This window comes from Rhinolophus hipposideros (assembly GCF_964194185.1).
Source record: "Rhinolophus hipposideros genome assembly, chromosome: 11".
NCBI classification, from domain to species: Eukaryota; Metazoa; Chordata; class Mammalia; order Chiroptera; family Rhinolophidae; genus Rhinolophus; species Rhinolophus hipposideros.
Genome location: NC_138057.1, coordinates 54,505,493 through 54,529,350, shown reverse-complemented (window position 1 = coordinate 54,529,350; position 23,858 = coordinate 54,505,493). Strand labels below are relative to the sequence as shown.

At 45.8% G+C, this 23,858-nt stretch overlaps 2 protein-coding genes across 3 annotated transcripts; one reads left to right on the top strand and one right to left on the bottom strand.

Annotated features, from left to right (window-relative positions):
* Window positions 1-563: 563 nt before the first annotated feature.
* Window positions 564-21,909, bottom strand: NANS (N-acetylneuraminate synthase). Of its 2 annotated transcripts, none has more exons than XM_081066394.1 (6): window positions 21,695-21,909; window positions 15,947-16,162; window positions 6,727-6,826; window positions 5,748-5,902; window positions 2,644-2,910; window positions 564-799 (listed from the first exon to the last, which is right to left on the bottom strand). In XM_081066394.1, exons 1-6 carry the CDS (start codon window positions 21,824-21,826, stop codon window positions 590-592), a joined length of 1,080 nt encoding a protein of 359 aa, XP_080922520.1. In that variant the 5' UTR covers window positions 21,827-21,909; the 3' UTR covers window positions 564-589. The 2 variants fall into 2 exon arrangements, with proteins under 2 accessions (XP_080922520.1, XP_080922521.1); XM_081066395.1 differs by having other exon boundaries at window positions 565-799; window positions 15,983-16,162.
* On the top strand, window positions 14,331-14,860 carry LOC308504892 (uncharacterized protein). Its single transcript, XM_081066396.1, has one exon. The coding sequence runs from the start codon at window positions 14,483-14,485 to the stop codon at window positions 14,717-14,719; it is 237 nt and encodes a 78-aa protein (XP_080922522.1). The 5' UTR covers window positions 14,331-14,482; the 3' UTR covers window positions 14,720-14,860.
* Window positions 21,910-23,858: the final 1,949 nt, after the last annotated feature.

The following is a 23,858-nucleotide window of genomic DNA, read 5'->3' as shown; positions in this document are numbered from 1 at the left end:
GACCTAAATGAAGCAGGGCCTGGCACATAGTAGGCCCTCCATATCTGTTGAAATAAGGAATGAATATCATTTCCCTCTCTTTCCTCCCAGAGATATGAGTACTTTGGGCATTTCTCTGCCTGCAAGACCCTTTGACCAACCCTTGCTCTAATACCAAATGATCACCATAGAGCTAACTGGACAGAGTCCCAGGGTGGGCAGGGAATAGGGAATGGAGAGAGACAGCTGGAGGTCTGGAAAGGAGATTTTAGGTCATTTGTGTTGGCTTTGTGGGCAGTTAGAATGAAGGCTTAAAGGAGAGGACTCATACAGCCAGTGCTCGGCCCTCTGGCATCCACACAACTGGAGGGTGATGATTTGCTTTTGAGCCCACCTCCCCTTCTGGGCCCGCCAACCTGAAGCAGAGGTAGTGGTATTTTCTCTTGTATCCCTCCAACAGGTCTGACACAGGGCATGGCCCCCAAATGTCTGCTGTCTATTAGTGGTTGAAAGCCAGGTCTCTGGAGACCACCACTCCTGCCCCACCTCACCCAGACATACCCAACAGTACCAGCAAGGCAATTCAGAATTCAGAGAATGGCACTTTATTTTAAGACTTGATTTTTTTGCCATGATTTTCTACGGATTCTTCCATGATGGTGTCATCTTCTTCTACAGTGACCAGGACCTTCTTGCCCACCAGACTAAAGATGTCTTCAGGAGGGTAGCCTTTGGGCTCACCCACCTTCACAGTGAGCATGTCCAGTGTTAGAATGGTGCCTTCTGGAATTTTCACTTTGGCTACCACAGACTTGCCCAGCTGTGGATAAAATGAAGACTCAGTGCCAGTCTCACAAAAGGAACTAGTGCACATTGCTTTATACCCAAGATCCCTGATCAATGTTCACAAGGTACATTGAGAACAGGGACTAAATTCTCCCCCTCGGTTCACGGAGTAGCATCTCACACTGGAAGGGACTCAGCCAACGTAGGGTGGACTCAGACTCAGAAGAGGGGCCTTCACGATAAAGTGCAAAGGAAAGGGCTCAGATAATGTCACCAAACAGAGTCAGGTCCATATCCCAGTCAGCTGGTCCCCAGCTGTGGCTGGGTTTCTCTGTAAAATGGGAACTAACAGTGCCTCTACTTGTCAGACGACAATAAGGATTGGTAATAATCTGTATAACCTACCTGGAACACAGAACGCTCCTGGTAAGTGAAAATTATGTCATTTACTTTTGTCATCATTTAGTTCATTCAAGATCTCATTTTAAACATGGGGAAACTGAGGCTCACCGAGGGCAGGCACGTTGGCCAAGGCCGCAGGGAGCTGGGATGAGAACCTAGGATTCCTCATTCCTGCCCACTGCTCTCAAGGGACATGAATATAGCAGTCACCTTGCTCAGTAAAATAGGAATATGGAGGGCTCACAGGATGGTAAGTACAACCGCTATTCAGAAGACAGGAAAAGGGGCCTCCTAGGATGGACAGGACAGGCAGGCGAGCAGACTGAAGGATACCTGAAGCTCACGACCAGCATTTCTACGTCTTGTCCGTAATGTTGGTAAATTATCTATTAGATTATGCTACAGCGTCCCTATCAGGGCCAAGGAATCAATTCTGGAATTTAGTGCCAGGACAAAATGTCTGTCCATGGATGATTATCAGATTACGCATCCTGTTATATTTCACTGTTTGCTCGGGAAGCCAGGAGACTCAGAACCAAATTAAACGCGCAACTCTCATCTGGTTTCTGGTATAATTCTCTCCCCTTTTCCTCTATCAAGGAGTTTGTTTCTTTTGGCTATGACTGTAATTTCCTGAGGCATATGCAGCTTTGATTGGAGGGGAGTGAGTGGGTCCCCACTAGGATAAAAGACGACAGCATTCCCCATGCACGCTTGATGGCTGACCTCTGCCTCGACCCAGCCAGCGTGCAGCAGACTAGGCGTGTGCACTCCTGGCAACCCGGGACGCCTGGCTTTATGACTCAGAGGCCAAGGTCCGTCCAGGCCCAAGCTTCCGAGAAGCCGACATGGTTAGTGTGCCAGGCAGTGAGCCTCAGCGTTTCCTCTGTGTGAAGGTCCATGCTACACAGCTTAAACGGCTCCTGAAGGAATAGTCGCATCACCTCCCACCAACCCACCCCCTGCAACAACCCGTTGCCACCAGCCACCAATCAACCCCAAGACAAGCTGCTGCCGCCAGCCACCCACCAACGCCAAGACAACCCACTGCCCCCATTTACCAAGTGCCTCCCCCGATTAGGGATCCCTCGACATATCACAGGCCCTTCTCCCCCTGCCTCACAGAAGCCCTGAATGTTTCTCAAGACTTACCCTACTTCAAGGGACCCCAGACTTGACTTGCGTGCTTCATAAGGCCCTGGACACCACCATCCCCTTACATCTCCTGGAGTCTAGAAACTGGGGCCACAGGCTTCACAGACTTAGTCAGAAATTATAAGATGATCCTAGGTGGTCAGGGGAACTGCTACAGTCGCCTGAAAGGACACGTTTCTCCCGCTGCTAATCTGAGCCCAGAGAGACTCAGCAGGTTGGAGCAGGCCTGGGCTCAGGCAGGGCTGGTCCTGACTACCGGGCAGGGAAGCCCACTACAGCCCCTCAGAGCAGTGGAGCCTGGCACGGTCAAGCGGCACCCACCTTCTCGTTGCAGGCTCTCTCACAAGGCAGCAGCTGCTTGATGGGGGAGCCCATGGCCTTCTCCACGAGGCGCACAGACCGCACCAGCTCAGCCAGCTCTCCAGGCTCCAGTGAGGCTGAGTGGTCACTCCCCTTCCAGGTCTTGTCCAAAGTTATATGACGCTCCAAAACCTTGGCCCCCAGAGCCACTGCAGCCACAGATATTGCTATGCCGGTTTCGTGCCCAGAATACCCTATGGGAATGTCAGGAAAGACCTTCTGATATTCCTTTAAAACAAAAAGAAAAGATTAACTACTGTGGTGCTTGATGCGTCTATTCCAGAGCCAGGCAGACCTGGGTTAGAGTCCAGTTTAGCCGCTCACCATCTGTGCAACTGCAAGCAAGATACTGGGCTCCCCGGGCCTCTCCTCACTGGGGATAACACTACCTGCCGAGGGCTGCTGTAAATTCGTGAAAAGCACTCAGCACACTGTAAATGCCCCCAAAATAATGGCTATTGTTATCAAGAATGCATTTTAAGAATGTTTCACACTGTGCAAACCGCCAGGAATGACAGCAGAGCTATAGGCGAATGCCTAAACTCATCCAAAAAGCACCTGTCACATTTAATTAGCCTGAGCTGCTGAAAGCAAGTGTGTTATATGCACAAATATCACCATCAATAATATATACAGCCCAGTCTCCGAACAATCCTTTGGTGGAAATGGTAAATAATTAATTTGTTATCTATAATTCACTGAATGCAACAAAAGACATGCTAAGTTGAGTGAGCCTTGTCAGTGAGGGTGACCAGAAAGCTTAAGTACAGTAGAAAGACCCAGATGGGGTTTAATAAAAGATGAGGACAGCTGAGTGGCAAAGGTCTTGAAAAGCAGGCTTACGGGACGAGATGCACAAGGGAATGCACGTTGCTGGGTTGGAGGCTTCAAACCGCTGTGATATGGTGGGGTGGGCCCGAGGTGGGGAGGGCTGGCAACTTATAATGCTCACTGTGCCCTGGTATGAAGAGAGCAGGCATGACTGCATGTCGGGGCTGGTGGGGGGAAAGGGAAGGAAAGCGGGACCATGCTGCACAGAGAAAGAAAATCAAGAAAAGTATTTGGAGTCACAGATACTACATTGTTGATTATGGTTATCTCTGTGGGATGGGGTTACAGAGGATGTTTACTTTCTATGTTCCGTAATACAAAGCTGTTTGAATTTCTAAAAATCATTTAAATTTAAAAAATAACATTATTTCGAGGTGGCTAGAAATAGAGAAGACTATCAACTGGGAGGGATAGAAAGTTTAAGCAAAAAGATCTGTCAGTTTTCAAAAAAAGGTTAATTTTTTAAAGTTAAATATGAAGACTTCATAACAACATGTACAAAAGCTTACATTATCACAAAAAATGTCAAATACTGTACTGAAAGGAAAATATGAAACCGGTTAATTGCAATTTCAGGATTATGTGTGTATATGAGGTCAGATAATTAAGTTCACAAACTTAATTGTCACACCTCGTATATACATATATTTAGATTGTCACACCTCGTATATACATATATTTAGAATTACACTAATATTACTATAATGTTTTTGTATGATAATTACATACATACATTCCTAATTAAGTTAAGTTTCAGATGCTACCAGGAGAAACTGATAGAGCTGGCTTGAGCCAGTAAGAGACAAAGGACTCCAGTCCCAGCTTTGCCACCGAGCTACTGTGAGATCCCAGGCGAGTAAGTTCTTTTCCCTTTGGGACTAGACTTCACCATCTACAAACTGATTGAATTTGAGTAGACAAATCCTGGGCAAGGAAAAGCTCCCTCAAGGCTGTCATTCCAACCAGTTCCCTCAAGGCCATCACTGTAACTAGTCTGAGCCTCAGGGATGCTCAGAATTAGAAAATAACAGAGCTGGCACATAACACAGAGCAGAAAAAGCCAGAAGTTTCACAAAGGTCTCCTACAATTCAATATGAAAAAAACCAAAAAGATATTTTACACCAATGTTCCTAACAGCATTATTCACAACATCCAAAAGGTGGACACATCCACAATGTATATCAACTGATGGATAAACAAAATGTGGTATATGTACACAATGGACTGTTACTCAGCCTTAAAAAGGAATGAAGTGATGCCACATACTATATAACATGGATGAACCTTGAAGACATGCTAAGTGAAAGAAGGTGACATAAAAGGACCAATACTGTATGATTCCACCTATATGACGTACCTAGAGCAGTCAAATATATAAAGACAGAATGGTGTCTGCCAGGTGCGGAGGGAGGGAGAAATGGGCAGTTAGTATTTACTGGGTGGATTTTCAGTTTGGGATGATGACGTTCTGGAGATGGACGGTGGTGGTGGTGGCACAACGTGGATGTACTTACCGCCACTGAACTGTCCACCTACACATGGCTAGGATGGTACATCTCACGTTACGTGCATTTTACCAAACATACAAAAAAAGACAATGCACTAAGAAAGGGTGTAGGCCAGCAATTCACAGAAGAGGAACCTCTGATGGCCGTTACACATGAGCAAAGAAAATGAATATCCAAAACTGTAAGATTCCACCTTAAACTCTAGTATATGTGCTGCCGAAGCGAGCACAAACCTTAAACTCTAAACTGTGCAAAATTAAGATTGGTTTTAAGAACATTTAATGAATAATCACCCTCTTTAGAATGTATCTGCTCCCTGAGCTTCACAGTTGGTTCTAACTTGATTGTATAACTGCAAGATTGTCACAGGGTGCTCCAATTAAAGCACGTCAAGGGCGGGGGTGGGGGGGGGTGAGGGATGAGGGTAAGGGGATCAAATATACGGTGATGGAAGGAGAACTGACTCTGGGTGGTGAACACACAATGTGTATTATAGATGATGTAATACAGAATTGTACACCTGAAATCTACGTAACTTTACCAACAATTGTCACCCCAATAAACTTTAATTAAAAAAACAAAACAAAAACAAACAAAAAACCAAAGCACATCAAGGGTGGTCAGAATTTTGGCTGTAGAAAGGCAACATTTTCCCCACAGTACATAGTCCAATAAAAGCCATTTTGCAGCGGCCCAAGGAGATAACGGCCCTCCCGCCAGCTCACCGCGATGATGCGCAGGTTGACGTCCTCTGGCAGGAGCGGGTATGCACTGGTGCACTGCAGGAAGCAGAAGTTGGGGTTGAGGGGCTTCACAATCCGATAGACTTGCTTCATGGTGTCCATCGACTGCATCCCGCTGGAGATCACCATTGGGCGGCCTGAGTGACCCAACACCAACACCACCGTCACTTTCTCTTTAGGGGTTCTGAGTCTCCCTCAAGCACACCCCAACTGCTGGTCTCATCATTCAACTGACCTCCACAAACATCTCTCAAACACTGTGCCAGCCACTGTGGAGGAACAGAGGTGAGCTTGGTGGGTTCCTGCCCTCGACCGTGGTTATTGTAGACGCCCCTCACCCGCCAACACTATCATCTAGCGAAGTGAACTGAATGAAGGAGTCCGAGGAATTTCATACTCCTCAGAGAAAGAGGAGCATCTCGTTGGATTAAGAGGTGGGGTAGGGTCAGTACAGACCCCAGATTAAAGAGCACGACTGTGTGTGAGGCCCACGGCTGCCACTTACTGGCTGTGAGGTCTCAGACGCCTCATCTATGACGTAAGTCTAAAGCATCATAATTATATGAGCTGCTTCAGTCCCCGGTGGTTGTGAGAATCAAATGAGATCATTCGTGTTGTAAAACCACCTTACCAACTATAATGTGCAGACATTAGATAGTACACCTACAGAAGAGTTCTCAAAGACAGAGCTTCCTCTAATACGTTTTATACATAGTGTCATATCCTCAATTTCATAAAATGTGTTATAAATTAAAACTAATGTTTAATTACATTCTTGTAACCACTGTCATCCTTAATTTCTTCCCTTTCCAGTCAGCACATGAAAAAGTAGAAGTACATGTCAATTGAAAAGAGATTTCTAAATAAAGTCTGTTTTCATGAGACTCCTTCAGTTAACACTAAAGAAATAAAAACATGGTTTGGACTCCCCCAGATTTTATGACAACAATTAAGCACTCACCTTTTTTGGCTGTCTTTTCCAGATAAGGAAAATTGTTAGTGTCCCCAGATCCAACTTTGAAAAATGGAACATTCAGTTCATGCAGAAACTCAACTGCCATCTACAAAAATCAAAGGAGCTTTTTTCACCTCTGTTCAAAATCACTGCCCTCAAGACTGGCGAGGAGCCACATAGAAACAGGAAATCCCCTCCTCACACCAGCAAGAGGGACTGAGTGCTCCCAACAACGTTTGAAAGCAGTCCAAGATTTCATTCAAATTCAAACGTTCTTTCATTCACAGCCACCCATCCATTTGTCCAGCAAACATTGTATGCTGGCCCTCGCTGGCTACTCAAACTGGAAAAGAATCAGAACCCTGGCCAGATCTTCCCCAGGGGCCTGGGGCCCCAGGGCCTAGTGAACAAATGCAAACGGGTCAGGACCTAATCTTGACCCAGAAAACCAGGCAGTGAAGGCAAGTGAGAAAATGAACACCCCTCAAAGGCCTTACCCTTTACACAGGACCAAAAGCCAGGAAGAAAGGCCATTTCAGTCCTTGCCAAAAGTGGGAAAAACGGAGCATTTTCTGGCCCAGCCCTGACACAGTGATCCAGAGCTGGCCAGGCCCGTCAAATCCAAGCCCTTTCAGACCTCAAACCATGCCACCCCCGGAAAAAAGGACGCTCAGTCGCTCTTTGCGTTGACATCACATCACGGCTTGAGGTCACCTATCTAGGGCCTTCCACTCTCCTTATCTGGGAGTCATCAGTAAGACTCAGGAGACTGGCAAGTGTCAGCAAGCGCAGGCTGAAGGAAATCGGACCACTTACAGTTTAAAGAGTAAAATCTCGGTTTGCTGGCAAAGTACAAGAACCTGAAAAACTACCACTTACTACTATTTTTAAAAAATTGAAGTTGAAAATCAGAAGTGGAGAGAATCAATGTCCTGGAATGTTCCCACACATCTAAGTTGTTCTATCTATTCCTAGAATACTGCCTAGGTTTCAGAAGTGAGTCTGGAAGACGTGATGAGCTAGGTCAGTGCTTTTCATGCTTTAAATTCAGCACACGAATCTCCCAGGGATCTCATTCGAATGAAATGCAAACTCTGACTGAATGTCTAGGGTAGGGCCCGAGAGTCTGCATTTCTAGTAAGTTCCTGGGCAATGCCAAGGCTGCTGCTCTGTGAATCACCCTCTGAGGAGCAAGGAGCTAGGTTACCATGCCTGAAAATCCAAAGGGCACCGGGGTGTCAAGGAACAGTGTGAGAAGGTCATTCTGCCACAGGCTCTTTAAATCAACCCCCTGGGGCCTGAGCTTCGTCCATCTTCCTAGCAGGTGACGAACTACTCCAATCACGGTGGCTGCACTCAGAAGATAATTTTCCTCCCATGTAAGTCCTGTAATAATGTATCTGTTAGAGCTGCTGGAGATCCATATAGAGAGGTGAACCAGCCGACGAACAGTTCAATGGCAGTTTGCAACCCCCTTTGTCCAAGAGACGCTGACCAGTGTGGCCCGAGCGCCACTTACCTCCAAGTGTGCTAAGCCACCTTCGCTGCAGTTCTTGCTGACTCCTCCCTTCTACTTATCTCTTCCCCTTCCGTATTTTTCTAGCTCACTCTCTCCTGTTTATGTGTCTCACACTGTTAAGCAGCCCTAGAATGGAACTGAAAAACATTGTTTAAATGTTTATTGAACAAAGTCAAATTTTCTCACCCTTTTCACGCTATCTGGCAGATAAAGAAAGTATTTTCTATTTTCAGAGGGCTAGGTCTGAAAATATTTTCAGAGGGAAACCCCTATGTTAAGTTTTCTTCTATATAATTTTCAATTTGTGAGAGGGTGGCTCCTGATGGAAAAGTCCCCAAGGGCATACAGAGATGTATAAGCCCACTCAGGAGAGGTGCAGAGCGAGCAGGGGCAAGGAAGGATCAAATGCAGAAAAAACACTTCATAAAAGCTTACCTATGGAAGTTGTAAAATCCACACTTTTCAAGTGAGGAAAAAGGGGCAAATCCCTGCTGGGAAGCAATAGACAGACTCGCATCATTTTGCAGTCTTCCTGGGGAACCATCCCCACCTAGTGGCCATTCAGAAAACTGTCATTTCAGATTGATCTCTGAAGAGGGCGCCAACTTCAGTCTTGGGGTGATGCTAGCCTTCCCTGCCGGGCCCCGCTCCAGTGGCTGCATCAGCTCCAGTGGCCCCCTTCTTTCTGTGGGCTCCTTGGCTTCCCCTAGAGCTGCCCACCCAGCTGTCCATTCCCTTTCTAGCTAGGGATGCGACGCAGCCAGGCAGCCTCTCAATGTCCCCTCCCACCCACCCCACAGCAAAAGGCCTGAAAGGAATTGGCCCGAAAAGAACTTAGCCAGTATGACCCTCCCTAGGCTTTCAACTGGGTGAAATACACAGAAAAGGGTCCCACCAGAAAACTGGTTTGGGTGAAATGCTACATTGCCAGAGCTCCCTCTTACAGGGTCCCAGTAAATACACTTGTCCAGCTTTTTCTACCCCAGTGTTTCCCAAGCTTTTCAATTCAGAACTCTTGTTTATTTGGGGGGAGGGGCTTTATTGATTCTAAATTCATTAATGAAGATTGACAATGTGTGCCCAGAATCCCCTTTCCATTTCATGTCCTGTGAGAAACTTTGGGGCCCGCTGATCTAAGAGGTAACAGAAGAGAGGAGCTGGGATTTTTCTAAAGCCCCTTCCACTCCCCTTAGTTTTGGGATCTTGTAGGAAAGGAAACAGAAGCCCATGGTGATGACTGGGAGAAGAAGGGGTGCTGGAGAGCTGCTCAGGGTGAGGAATGAAGAGAGGGGGAGCTGCCCTCAGCCCATGCCCTTAGAGTGCACCACGCCTTGGGGGAAGGAGCAGGGAAGGGCGCGGAAGGGGGGCCCACTGCAGTGCTGGGAAAGGAAAGGAAAGGAGGAGGAAAGAGGGTACACTGGAGGTGGTGCTGGGAGGGCAGCTCTCCTAGGATGGGCCACTTGTGTGTGAGGGCAGCGCGTCTTTCAGGGCCACCTCCATGGTCAGCCTCCATGGGCTTTCTGAACAGAACTCTCCACTAACACCAAAGGCTCTGCTCGGTTCAGCCCAGGTCCACATACCCTGTGCAGCTTCTGACCAGGTGTCCTGAGGGTCTGCCACACCCTTACCTTTCCTTAGCAAACAAAGAACACCCTAGGACAGCATGCAGAGTGGAGAAAAGAAGCACTTATGTCCATAAGGAAATTAGGGTGGCTAAATACCCAAAGCCACTTGCCAGGTAAACACGGAACAAGGGACCAACCCACTTTTAACGGCTGGGCAGACAGGACATGCAAGTTCAGCAAAAGGGCCTGGCTGGCAAAGCAAATTAACTCTTGTAAAGGCTCTTAAGAATGCATTTCCCCTCACTGCCTGTGCCCAAGTCAGTCAGGAGACCAGCTGGGAACAAATGGCATTCCTAGGACAGAGGAGTCTCCCTGCCCAGGTCGTGTAGAGCAGAAAAACCCCAGAGGGTTCTAAGTAACAGAAGAGCCATCAAGCAGTGGACGCAGGTCTTGCACTACCCTTGGACCCCACAGTCTTATCTCACTGAATCCTACCACAGCCCTGTGGGTGGGCATCTTTATTACCCCATTTTTACGGAAGGGACGTCTGAGGCTCAGAGGTTACACGATGAGCCCCAGCCCACATAGTAAGTGTCAGCACTTGGACCTGAACTCGTATGGCTGCACAGCACACATTCTATACACCAAACAGAAGTGCTTCCTGGGAAGCCAAAGGGGTACAGGCAAAGAAGCGGCCCCCAACTCCCAACACCTAGGCTCCTGTCGATCTCCTAACTGCTCCTGCTTCTCACCTTGAAGCCACCTGGGAACACATAACCTAAAGTGACTTTTCCTAAGCAGCCTCACAGATGCAAGAAGGTGCCTTCTCTCCTGAGTCCGCATTTGGGAGCTCAGGTGCCTGGGGACATGGACTGAGCAGGAAAGTCCTCACTCCAGGTGTTAAGTCACTGTAGTGATGTCTCCTCTGGTCCTACGATGGCTCAGCACATCAGAGCTGGGAGAGATTTTGGACAGTGGTTTGTTCACATCCATAGGAGGAAATGGTAGGCCCAGAGCAGGGACGGGACTTGCAAGCTCACACTTAGATTAACGTAGAGCAGAGCAGGGCAAGAAGCCAGATGTCCCGACCCTCGGCCTAGGTTGTTTTCCTCAACTATAGCTATTGTTTGCTGAGTGCTGGCTGTGCGCTATGCTTCATAGGAATGCTCACATTTAATCCTCCTAACAACCTTATAAGATGGGCTCAGGTACTAACCAACTTGACAGTTGAAGAAACGGAAGCACGAAGAGGTTCAATAACCTCCACATGACACCACGACACACCAGAATGACAAGCAGAACCTTACTTAAACTCAACATCTGACCCCAGAGTCCATGCACTTGACCAGTGGACAGCACAGCCTGGGGGTGCGCCATTCTGCATGGGGCCCCACGTTTTGGTGTTTACACTCGTAAAAATTACTAAGGACTCTACAGAGCTTTTGTTTATGTAGATTCTTCGTTCTGTAATTATAGTTTCCCACGTAGCTATAAGACATAACACAGACAGATCATAAGTACACTCCACCCAGTAACCCCCAATGGTAACATCTTACAAAACTACCAGGAAAGTGACACCGACAGAGTCCACTGATCTTATTCAGATGTCACTGATACGCGCTACAACATGGATGAACCTGGAAAATATGATGCTGTGGGAAAGAAGCCGGTCACAAAGGTCCACCCAGAGTCTGATCCTATTTATATGCACTGTCCAGAACAGGCAAATTTGCAGACAGAAAACAGGTTAGCGCTTACCTTGGGCTGGGAGAATTAGAATGTGGAATGACTGCTAATGGGTACAGTTTTTCCTTTTGGGGGTCTAAAACTGTGTTGATGGTCACACAACTCTGTGAATATACTAAAACTTTAATTGCATACTTTAATTGCGTGAATTGTACGGTATGTCAATAAAACTGTCATGAGGCAAACAAGAACATACCGCACACCTTTCATTAACCACTGGCAGAGGAACGCTGTCATCACACATTACAGCCCCTGGAAAATGCCACTATACACTTGCGAGAGAGAGGCAGTGAAAAAGGCAAATAACATTTGAGCATCACAAAGATATTTGGGCCTTGGGGACCTTCTGACAGGTCTCATGAATTCCTGAACCACTTTGAGAACCACGGCCATACTCTTTGGTTTGTTTATTTTTTGTTATTTTGGTTTGTTATTGTTTTTAGCTGTCACTGCAGTGAAATTCCCGGATGACGTTTCTTCCATTTCTTCTTACTTTGGACTCAATGCTAGGTATGGTCAGGTTTTAGGAAAACAGTGTCTTGAGGAAGCAACTATATGGTGTGTGTGTGGGGGAATCACTAAACCACTGAGACTAATTATTTTTAACACACAGGTCAGGACTTAGTCCTCCAAAGGAAAGTGGTTCTCAAAGTAATTACTCTGGGAAAGGCTGTACACTTATTCCCAAGACAATACGAGGGGTCCAACTGTACCCTTCCTTGGAAATTCCCTCTAGAGCCCGCTTATGGCTCCTGCAAGACAATCTGTCTCCTTAATGACTCATTAGTAAATCAGTTCATATCAAAAGTTTTGCCCAGGAATTTTAAGTCTACTCACATTTGGCACAAGAACAATTAGTAGTTTCCTAAACCCAAACCTGCCCTGTATGGATGAGGATTTGGTTGTCCCTGAGTGTCTGAGTCCTACAGGCAGTTGCCAAAGAGAAATCCCACAAGGTTCGGAACCCAATGGTACTCAAAACAAGCAAGTAATGAAAACAATGCCATATCCTGGGTATGAACTTCCTTCTAGCAAGGTATTTACTAAGCACATACTATGGGCCGACACTGTGCCAGGATCTGGGGTCACGGTGGTGAACACACAGACCAGAGAGGATCCTGCCCTGAGCCGTGTGCTTTACATATATGGTCTCACCTACTCCACAGGATAAGCCTGCATACTGGGTGTTTTTATTGTACCCCCGTGCCCTTTACCTATGAGGAAACAGGCGTGGAGAGATGCAAGAAGAGTGTGGTCAGGAGGGCAGGCTCTACAGACCACCTGAGTCCACATGGGTCCACATCAGCCTCTGCTGATCAGTAGCTATCAACACCATCTCTGTGCTTTACTTTCCTCATCTGTGAAATGGGGATAACAACTGTCCTCTCTCAAGGGGTTGTTAAGAGGAATAAAGGAGTTGATACACTAAAAACACCTAGCACAGAACTTGGTGTATCAGAAACACTCAAGAAATGTTCAAGATTCTTATTCTTGATCACTCAGCTAGTTAATGACAGAACCAGAAACAACACCTACCTCTTTCTGATCCTAAGACCCACATTCTTTGCTATTTAACCTTTTTTTGACTTACAGATCCTTTCAGGATCTGATAAAAGCCACTAGCTCTTTAGTTTGGCTCATTCATTCATTCTACTACACGCCAGGCACTGGGGACGTGTGGGACTAACAGTCAGCTAGGAAGGAGCGACAGTTAACACATCCTTACAGAAGCAAAGAGCACCAGGAGAACGTAACAGGGCGGTGGCGGCCTGCACCAAGCAGGGCCACAGGAAGAATTCCCGCAGGAAGTACTATGTAAGGTAGCATCAGAAAAATGCCCTGTTCCAGGATGCTTGGCTCCCAGGCCACGAAGCCTGAATTCCATCCTGCTGTCCTCCAGTCGACCAGCACTGTGAAAGAACAGTAGGTCTTTGAAAGAACAATATAGATAGATCACTATTTAATCAGAGGCAAACCTTCTGATTTGTCTGTTAAAAAACAATTCTCTTTCTTTAGAGGACACCGTACACAATCTCAGAAACTCTCCCAGGCTGTGAGTAGCACAGTGACATCCCTGAAATATCTTTTTGGGCTGTCGGTTTTGTTGTGGACACCTACGTGACTTACCCATTCCCTTCTGATGTGTCACCACTTCGTACTGACTTTGGGCAAACCCAGTTCTCAGATTTGGAACTGGACATGGAGTGAGGCCCCTGGCTGACCATTTCAATTGCTTAAAAACCAGCAATAGCTTTAAGCAACCTCTTTAGGTAGGTTTTCCTAAAGAATCTGTCCCTTTGTCCCTGGGGCAGCTCTCAGGCCCAGAGACTATCTAGCAGCTACCAATGTAAGAGCGGCAAAGACAAGAGGGGAAGCCCAAAGCTCTGCTAAGTGCTGGGAAGCCACACACACCAGGACTGACGCCCAGGTGGTAGCTGAGGGACAGTAGAAAGCTGAGCCAGGCTTCACATCTGCCTTCAAAACCCCTTCCCAGCTGTGTGACACTGTACAGACTTCCCAGCCCTTTTGAGCCTCCGTTTCTTCATCTGTGAAATGGGGCACAGCAAGGATAAACCATATTACTGTATGTGAAGACATTTTGTAAACTGTAACATATAATTAAAAGTAGGAAATTATGATCGTTAAACATACAACTGGATCTGAAGAATGTCATGCTTATCAATCCTGTGAATGAAGGAATGAATTTAGACTACAGAACAGAAGCCTAGACTTGTCAAGTTTCCCAGAGGCCCAGGTTCTCTGCCATGCCACCCATTTTTAAACTACCAATGGCCTACGCTAAACTTATGCTTCTTTGGACTCAATTTACAGACATATTTTGGGATTGGAACTGTGGCACAAAGGGTCAGACGCCTAGAGAATGAACTGGGGTCACTTAAAATATTCTGGTTGATTAAAAGAGCCACACACAATGATCCCACCTCCCCCCAGCCTCCGTATGATGCCAGCACCCCACATGGGGGGTCCTCCCATGATGCCAATGATGGGCCCTCCTCCTCCTGGGATGATGCCTGTGGGACCTGCTCCTGGAATGAGGCCACCAATGGGAGGCCACATGCCAATGATGCCAGGGCCCCCAATGATGAGACCTCCTGCCCGTCCCATGATGGTACCCACTCGGCCAGGAATGACTCGACCAGACAGATAAGGAAAGAGGGGAGCCTCTTTCTAACAGTTCTATATGACTTGTTCTATTTTGCCAGGAGCTCACGGTGCTGGGACTCTGGGTTTCCTAATAGCATGACAAGGAAGACTCGCTCCCCCTTTCCTATCAAAGAGAATAGTTTTGGAAGGGTGTAGTGGGACAAAAAAAGCAATTTTCATTTGTATTGTGAAATGTGAAAATAAAATTGTCAACTCTTTTAAAAAAAAAAAAAAAAGAGCCACACAAATGTTCTTAGGTTTCATCTAGTGATCCATTTCTGCAAAGTTTATTATTTATAAGCATAAAAAACTGAAAGTAACCTGCATGTCCAAAAGTAGAGAAATGGTTAGGTACATTCTAAATCTTCAAAATAAATATTACACTGCCATTAAAATCTTTAAGCATGTGGGGAGTTGTATGTCAATTAGATCTCAAAAAAGCTGGAAAAAAAATCAAGCTATGGGTAAAAGCTTGTGGTACAATGTGAACTGGGAAAAGCATACGTGGAACTAAATATTCACAAATATAAAAACCAGGTAATAAAATAGCATATAAAAAGACCTCAGGAGGAAATAAATAAAAAGAGATACCATGTAGGGATTATGGGTCACTTTCCTCCCCTTTATCCTGTTTTCTAAACTTTCTGTGGTATTCTTTTTACAATTAAAAATGTTTTACATTTTAAAAAAAGAGCACATGAAGGAATCTTGAAGGGGCAGGTCACAGAGCAGATGGAACCCGAGACCTGGCACCAGCTAGACTCTTCCAGGATGTCAGCATGGCCATCCTGTGTGCCACTCCCTTCTGGATGACGCCAATGCCACCTCACGCAAATCAGCCAAGGCCATTCAGCAAGGGTAAACACCTGTCAGGACTGACTTTTCCTGACTCCAGGCCACTTCTCACTGAGGGAAAACTGGCCCAGTGGGGGTCTGCCACAAGCTTGAGGGACTCAGATTCCGGAGTGGCTGCGCTTTACTCCCGGACATAAGTTGTTTGGAAAACTATGGTGCTCTTCCCACAAACTCTCCTCGGGCCGCTGCTGCCTCTGGCCTTCCATTTAGCTGGGTGTTTATCTGATTAATGCCATGGGTAGCTCTAGGTCCAGAAAGCACAGAAAAATCTAAAGTGAGCAAGTGCTGGAGCTGGTTCTAAGCCAAAAGCCAGCAGACCACCCGCTGCCCCTTGGGTCTGCTAAAGTGGCCAATGGCAGAGAGACAGAGGGCTCACCTCATCCATGCCAGAAGCAGTAAAGAAGATGCCAACCTCCTCGGCGTATCTCTGCAGCTCCTTGTATTGGGCATGGCTGAATTCCAGGTGGCGTTTGTGCTCCCCATACGTCTTCCCCCAGGAATGCTGCGAAGTATACGGCCTCTCCAAGGCTTTCCGATTAAACTTGTACTCCAGCTCACTCTTCTGGAACTTGGCACAATCAGCCCCGCACTCCTGCAACACAGATTAGGGCTCTTTTCAATGACCTGTCGTGGATTCTCAAAGAGAAGAGAAATGTTGGGGCAACTGCTATGACATCATTATCTTTAAAAACAACACTGATTTACAGAGGTGTTAAGAACCTCCAAACACAAGGAACAGGAGAAGCAAAAAGTCTGAAAGGAAGCAAAGGTCAGGAATGGGGCTTTTCCCTTAAAAGGAAAAAAGGCAATGCGGCTTTTTAGGGAGCTTTGTTTTATGTTGTAATATTAAAAATAATTAATAAAACAATTTAGGAAGCTATTAAGTTGTGTAACTAAGCAGAGGATAGTCAAATGAACCCTGGACTAGAATTTAGGAGAAAAAACCCAGAATCTGTCCCTAACTTTTGCATAAATCACTTCCTGTCTCTGGACTCAGTTTCTTTATCTATACAAATAACTGGTTTGGGCTAGCTCCAGGACCTATAACTGTTCTGAGGAGCCCCTTACCAGGGCAGGAAACAAAGGAATAATTCTGCTTTTAGCCATTTTGCACTTGTGCTTTACTGCATGATATCTTGTTTGAACAAGAGGTTCTGGGGTAAAAAGCAAATAAACGAAACTTAGAAATGCCCCAGCCTGACTGAACAGAAGCTATAACAGAAAAGCTGGATTGTCTAGCTATAAAAGCTATAATTCTATTGCCACTCAGCCTCCAATCTCTCAAAATTGTTTTTAAAAAACACTCAATAGAAACATTAAGGAAACTCCTCTAATATCTCAGTTTCCTGACACTTCTGTACACACAGAGGTATTCATACTGTTCAGAACCTTGACTCCAGAAATGTTTGCGCTAAGAGTGCTGCTTCCACTCCTGGGAAAATCACAAGATGGCATAGTCAGGACTTGACACTGGAAAGCAGTTCAAAGAACCTTAGAACTGAAAGTGACATTGGGTAACACAGTTCTCATTGTCTAGATGAAGATCCCAAGGCTCAGAGTGAGCTGACCAGAGGGCACAATGAGTCTCCAGCAGAGCCAGCCACCGCTTTCCAAAAGGCTGCAGACCATATGTATCCTAGCCCAAGCCTGCAGCCTGGACGCAGGCTACGCCCAGACCTCCAGCAAGCTAAGGTGGAGGTCTTCACAGTGTCCCTCAGGCTCCCTTGGCTGCTCACCTTTATCTCAAGAAGTAAACTTAACCCTCAAGAAGTTAAAAAGCTTGTCTTCATCTGGGCAAATCTTCCCTGTACAGGAAGATGATAAAAGTGAAGGAGCAGATACTACTAAAGACAACATAAAGGTCAGATAAAAGTCTACTACATTCCACAGGACAGCAGGGGTAACCTGAGAATGGGTTCCCCTTTTTCTCTTTTCAGCTTCTTTCCTAAAAATGAGTGATTTCCTTATCTGTATCATGCTATGGTGAATTCCAGATTCAGAAAAACACAATTACTGTCTCTGTTTTACTATTATACTCGTGGTTTCTTTGTTCAAGGTTTTACTTCTCTACTGGCAAAAAAACAAGCAGCAGAACTCCAGGACGAGCCAAGGTGTGATGCTCCTTTTGCATCAAAATTTGAAAGTTAAAAGTATATTCAGCTGGCAAATCTCTAATTATAATAAGCTTTCTTTTAATATATACAATAAGCTTTGTTTTAATAAAAATAATTGAATGAACTCAACTTTTAAAATCGCAAACACATTCATTATATAGCCTGTACATAACACACTGGACAACTAACTTGAAAATGTGACTCCATTTGGCAACTAAGACAAAAAAAAAAAAGAATCCTAAAACATAAACATTTCAAAAAATTCCACTAATTTAAATTTAAAATTTACATATTGTAAAACAAATGAAACTGAAGTCTGGAGAGGAAAAGTCACCTGCCCAAGATTATTCAGCTAGTAAATGATATCTGATTCTTGTCCAGTGCTTTCTACTATAACTTATCCTCAACCTCTTCATTCTTCTCTCCCCGAAGAACAATCTTTCAAAATCAAAAGAGGAAAAGAGAAAAAAATGTAAATTTATTTCCATGTCTTTAACACCTCTAGGTATTTTTACAACTTCAGCATTCAGAGGGTACACCTCAGAAAAACAGGTTGTTCCTTTAATGAAGAGCAGGAATTTCCCCTTAGAAAACAATGTTACAATATAAAACCCAGAGCCCAGTGGCTAGGAGCAAAGCTCTGAAATCCATTATTCACTGGATGTGTGCCCTTGGACAAGTCACTTGTCTTCTCTGAGCCTTTTAAAATGAGACCAACAGCATCCGCACCATTGTAAGAATTAAGTGAGATGGTACATGTAAAGCACTTAGCCCAATTAGCTGATGGATAAGCACTAAAAAATGTTAGCAACTGTTACTCTTTAAAGGTATTTTTATGATTCAGTAGGTGCCATAAAAGCAGTTAGTCCTGAAAGAGTAAGATAAAACCTAATCATGAACAGTTACAGTCATCCAAGGGGATATTTTTTGAGAAATGTCTCCCTCGGCAATTTCACCTTTGTGTGAACAGCATAGAGTGTACTTACACAAACCTAGATGGCACAGCCTACTTTATACCCAGGTGTAGCCCCTTGCTTGCTCCTTGGCTACAAGCCTATACAGCGTGTTACTGTACAAAACAACACAAGAGCAAATCAAGCACAAGATAAAATGATGCAATCAAGAAACAAGATAAAAAAAAACCACAAATAGATGTACGAAGCTGCTGCTGGCACAGCACACGTTTACAGCAAACTTTTAAAAAATAGGTATAAAGAATATGCTCTACAATAATGATAAGAAGTATAGTAAACACAAAAACCAGTGATGTAACCATTTATTATCAAGTATTATGTACTGTACATAATGGTGCTATACAGCTGACCCTTGAACGACATGGGTTTAAACTACGTGGGTCCACTTACATGCAGAATTTTTTCAATAAATATACAGTCAGCCCTCTCTATCCCTAGGTTTTGCATCCACGGACTCAACCAAGCCACAGACGAGGAGGGCTGACTATGTGCATTGTTCCTCCATTTTTAAATAGGGGATGCGAATATCCAGAATGTTGGTATCAGCGGGGGTCCTGGAACCAATCCCCTGTGGATACGGAGAGTCACTTAAGTTTTGTGAGAAGTCAAAAGTTATACTTAGATTTTTGACTGCAGCGGGGTGGGAGTGGGGGACTAACTTCACGTTGTTCAAGGGTCAACTGTACTTTTATGTAACTAGTTGAGCAGGTTTATTTACACCAGCATCACCACAAACATATAAGTAGCATTGCCCTATGACATTAGAATGGCTACAGTGTCACTAGGCAATACGAATTTCTCAGCTCCATCATAAACTCGCGGGACCACTGCTGCATCTCTTTGACCCAAACATCGTTATGTGGAACATGACAGTATTGAACCTCATGTGCCCAGTACTATGCTATGAGCTTTACATGAGTTATCTCATTTGATCCTTACAACTCTTAGGCAAGTACTGTTATTATCAAGTCTGGTTTTCAAATGAGGCACTGAGACTCACAGAGAGTAAGTCACTCGCCTACGTTCACATAACTGGTAAGTGCTGGAGTCAAAATTTGAACGCAGTGTCCCGGCCTTTGAACAGTTCACATTCCAAACACAACAAATGGCAGGGGAGAGAGACCACAGCAACTTCCAGAACTTCCAAAAATTCCGGGAAGTAATTCAGTGTCACTGGAAGATGTGTAAGATGAAAAATGACAGGTAGGAAGGGGCCAGGTCATCAAGGTCTTGAAGGCTATGTTAAAGGTGAGGAAAGTGAAGACAGAGAAAAATAATATGGAGTCATTTTAACCAAACCGCTAAATTATTAGTATTATAAAGGTTGACGCATGAGGAAAATGATTTTTTTTCCTATCTTCAATTGCCTGGGAACTTAAATTTTTGAACTTTCCAGTCCTGCATCAATACCTAGAGATACGAGGTGTGATCAAAAAATACAGTGAATGTTTAAATTACAAACTTGATTACAGTAAAAGACACATTGTAATTAATCCCCCTCAAAATACTCCCCCTCACATGGAACACACTTATCCCATCGTTCTTGCCACTTTCTGAAGCAATTCTGGAAGTCCTCTTTCCTCAGTGTTTTTAGTTGTGCTGTTGTAGCTGCCTCAATGTCCTGAATTGATTCAAAACCTTTACCTTTCATGGTCATTTTGACTCTGGGGAAGAGCCAGAAGTCACAGGGTACCAGATCTCACGAATAGATGGATGAGGACACACTATGTTTTTATTTGACAGAAATTGCTGTACCGGAAGTGATATGTGGCACGGAGCCTTTCCATTGTGATCCCAAAATACGGTGAATGCTGCTGCCAAGGGCCATCCAACGGAAAGGCAGGAAAGGCAGGGATCTTCAATACGGGAAGCAGCATGTCAAACGTTAGTAACAGTGTGTGACAAGTTTCAACTTGTTTGGTGCAGTCAGTCGGGTGTGAACTACAGTTGCGAGAAGGTGTGTTTTAAAGTGTGACATAAATCATCCTCCACCATGACAACACTCTGTGGCACACATCGCTTCTGGTACATGGCAATTTCTGTCAAATAAAAACATTACGGTGTGTCCTCATCCACTTTATTCACCAGATCTGGCACCATGCGACCTCTGGCTCTTCCCCAAATTCAAAATGATTCAGGACATCGAGGCAGCCAAGACAGTGCAACTAAAGACACAAAAAAAGGACTTTCAAAACTGCTTCAGAAAGTGTCAAGAATGATGGGATAAGTGTGCTCAAAATGAGGGGGAGTATTATGAGGGGGATTAATGGCAATGTATCTTTTACTGTAATATTTTTTTTTATTTAAACATTCACCGTATTGTTTAATCACACCTTGTACAGTGGTTCGTTGGGTCAATGCCGACATACATCAAACCTGCAGATAACTCGCTGACTATTCCCTAAAGGATTTAGGACATGACCAGACTTCCTGGCATCCATCACCCAGACAACCTGACATCCAACTGACGTGTCCCGGTCCACGCCAAGTGCTAAGGCTGCAGGACTGATTATTCTCAAGGATGTGACTTTACTATAAGAACCCTTAACTTTCCTTTCTTCTTTGGAACACGTCTGGGTTTTTGCCTAAGTGCGTTTCCAAACTCCAAGACCCTTGATGTATTTGATTTATTCCAAGACCCGTGAATAAATCTTTGTCATTTATTTCTAGCCAAAGCCTCCTGACTCTTTCTGAATACGCTGGAGAAGGGCTACAACTCTACCTACAGGTAATTGGGAGCCACTGAAGGTGCCAGGCAGGGGTACGACCTGATCAAATCTGTATTTTAGGAAGATCATTCTGCCACCAAGAAGGGACGGTCGGGGAGGCAACTGCAAGTCAGGGTGGAGGGATGAAAAAGAGAATTGGAAAGATTGTGAACCGGCTCTGGCAAGCTAGAGGCAGAGGGAAGTGGTCCCGGCTCCCCGCGGCCCCGCCCCTGTACAGAGCCGGGTGGCGGGACCCCCTCTCCCAGGCCGGCCGCCCCCAGGCCCCGCACCCTTCCGGCTTGCTGCTCCTCCAGGGCGCTCCCCTCACCTTGGCCATACGGATCATGCGCTTGGCCACGTCCAGGTCGCCCTGATGGTTTTGGCCGATCTCGGCAATGATGAAGCACGGGTGCTGCCCGCCCACCCAGCGCCCAGGACACAGCTCCAGTTCCAGCGGCATTGCCCCGTTTGGCTCTGGCCGCCGCCGCCTCTGCTCAGTTCAGTCCGCAGCTCTGCAGGCGCTCACGTCGACCGCGCCACGTCAGCCCGCGGCCTCTGCGCAGCCAATCCTTGGGCCCCGCCTCTCTCCCGCCAGCCAATCGGGGCAGGAGGCGGAGCTACCCGTTAGGAGGGCGGTAGCGCGGGAGGAGGGCGCCCGGCGTTGTCTCGGGCTGGGCGTGTTGGCTCGCCGTGGGGAAGCGTGGTTCGGGACCGTCGCAGGATCTAGACGGGTACCGGTGAACAAACATTCCCCGAGGAAGGCTGACGGCTGCCCTCGCGGGGCGTAGTCTAAGTCTAGCTTCCAAGGGCGTGGGGACAGCGCGCCCTACAGTGTAATGGAAAGAAACGGATTCTGGATTGAGAATTACGGTGCGGAGCCCAGCCCAGCCCCTGCCAGTAACCAGCTCTTGATCATGAACACGTTAGTCTTTCTGAATGTCATTTGCCCTTTTCTCTGCAGCGGGAAAATTATATAGAACCCACCTCACAAGGGGAAGAAGTGTAGCAAACCTTGATCACAGTGCTTGGACTTCAGTTAGCTTTCCGTAAGTGGTCGCTTTTCCTAGTATGGGAGAGGCAACAGGTTCACCAAGTTCCCCTTTGTCCAACGTCATTCGGAAAGCCAAAGCGGAGCTGGGGACTAGGACCCTGGATTGCTTCCCAGCCTAGGAACCCAACTATGTTGGGTTGCAGACAACGTTGAGAAATAAAAGCCAGCTTGAAGGAAAAAGTAATAATATTGATTCCCAGCTTGACTTACCAGAACTGATGAGAAAACTAACAAGAAGAGAGGAGGAGGCACCTCTGGGTGGAAGGTGAGAAGGGTAGGTTCTGGACACGTTGATATAAATATGCGGGTGACACTGCCCACCAGGCAGGAGGAAAGGCAGGCCTGAAGCTCACAGTAGAGGTCTGGGCAGGAGAGAGAGATCTGGGAGCCATGCTGAGTAAGGAAAAGACCAAGGATGGGTTGGAGTGCTGAAGGAGAGAGTGTGCAGAGGGATGAGCCTTGTGCAGCTGCCCTGGAAGGAATGGAGAAAGGGACAAGAAGCAGGTGACATTGTGTGCTGAGAAGGGGAGACTTACAGGGTCAAAGGCCCATAGTCCAGGAGACTGAAGAGAATGAGCAAGAACTTGGTGGGACGTGGGGGCCGCTGTTGATAGCAGATTTGGTGGCCAAGGGAAAGTGAGGAAACAGAAGGGGTGAAAACGGATCTTTTCTTGGGAAAGTTCAGTTGTTAAAAGCATACGGAAATGGATCCTGGGCTAGAGGAGGTCTTAGAGTTGAGGGTTTCTGAAGAAGTGCATATTTGGAGGCCAGGTGGAAGCAATCAGTGGAAAGAAAGAGATTGCAGCAGAGTTTATGCACCCTTGTGGGTGTGCTAGACTAGATGGCATGTGCTGTAAGTCTCTCAAGTTTAAATGGCCTTTCACACCTGGCTAAGGCTCAGCAACAGACCTTGATTACGGAGAAAATGAAATCCAACAGCAAAATAACTCAGTCACTTTGGGCTAAAGAAACCATTACGGTTTTGCTTAATGAGTGAATAAGTGGAAATTAAAGGGAAAAAAGGAAAAATTATGCTTAAAAATACAATTATCCCACAATAGCAAGTTAGGCTGATGTTATTTGTGATTAAATAAGAGCTTTCAGTAAATTGAAGTAGTACTGCTTTACCTTACTATATAGTAAGGAGGAAAGATTGCAATTTTCATTCCACTCTTGTTCTTTTGAAAGTCAGTTTCTGGTGCTTTCTGTTGCTTTTCCTGCTTGTATAGTGAATCAGTGTTCAATCTGTCGAAATGCATGAGAGCATGTGGGAAGATCTCTAAAAGAAATTAAAACACCAATGAGGGATTTTTTATTGGCAGGAGAGGGCAAGGAAGAACTCAGCTTTGGAGAAACTAGGGTATCCAGAGTGCTGGGTCACGGGGATCAAGGTAGGGGATGGAGACTCAGTTCTCAGACCTGAGACCCTGGGGCCTGGGGC

Excerpts from the sequence above, each read along its gene's own strand:
- LOC308504892 (XM_081066396.1), top strand. The coding sequence starts at position 14,483 with ATGATCCCACCTCCCCCCAGCCTCCGTATGATGCCAGCACCCCACATG.
- NANS (XM_081066394.1), bottom strand. The coding sequence starts at position 21,826 with ATGCCGCTGGAACTGGAGCTGTGTCCTGGGCGCTGGGTGGGCGGGCAG. Across the intron at positions 5,903-6,726 it reads GGAAAAGACAGCCAAAAAAG|GCCGCCCAATGGTGATCTCC; the intron begins GTGAGTGCTTAA and ends TGGGTCACTCAG. Across the intron at positions 2,911-5,747 it reads TCAACCTGCGCATCATCGCG|GAATATCAGAAGGTCTTTCC; the intron begins GTGAGCTGGCGG and ends TTTGTTTTAAAG.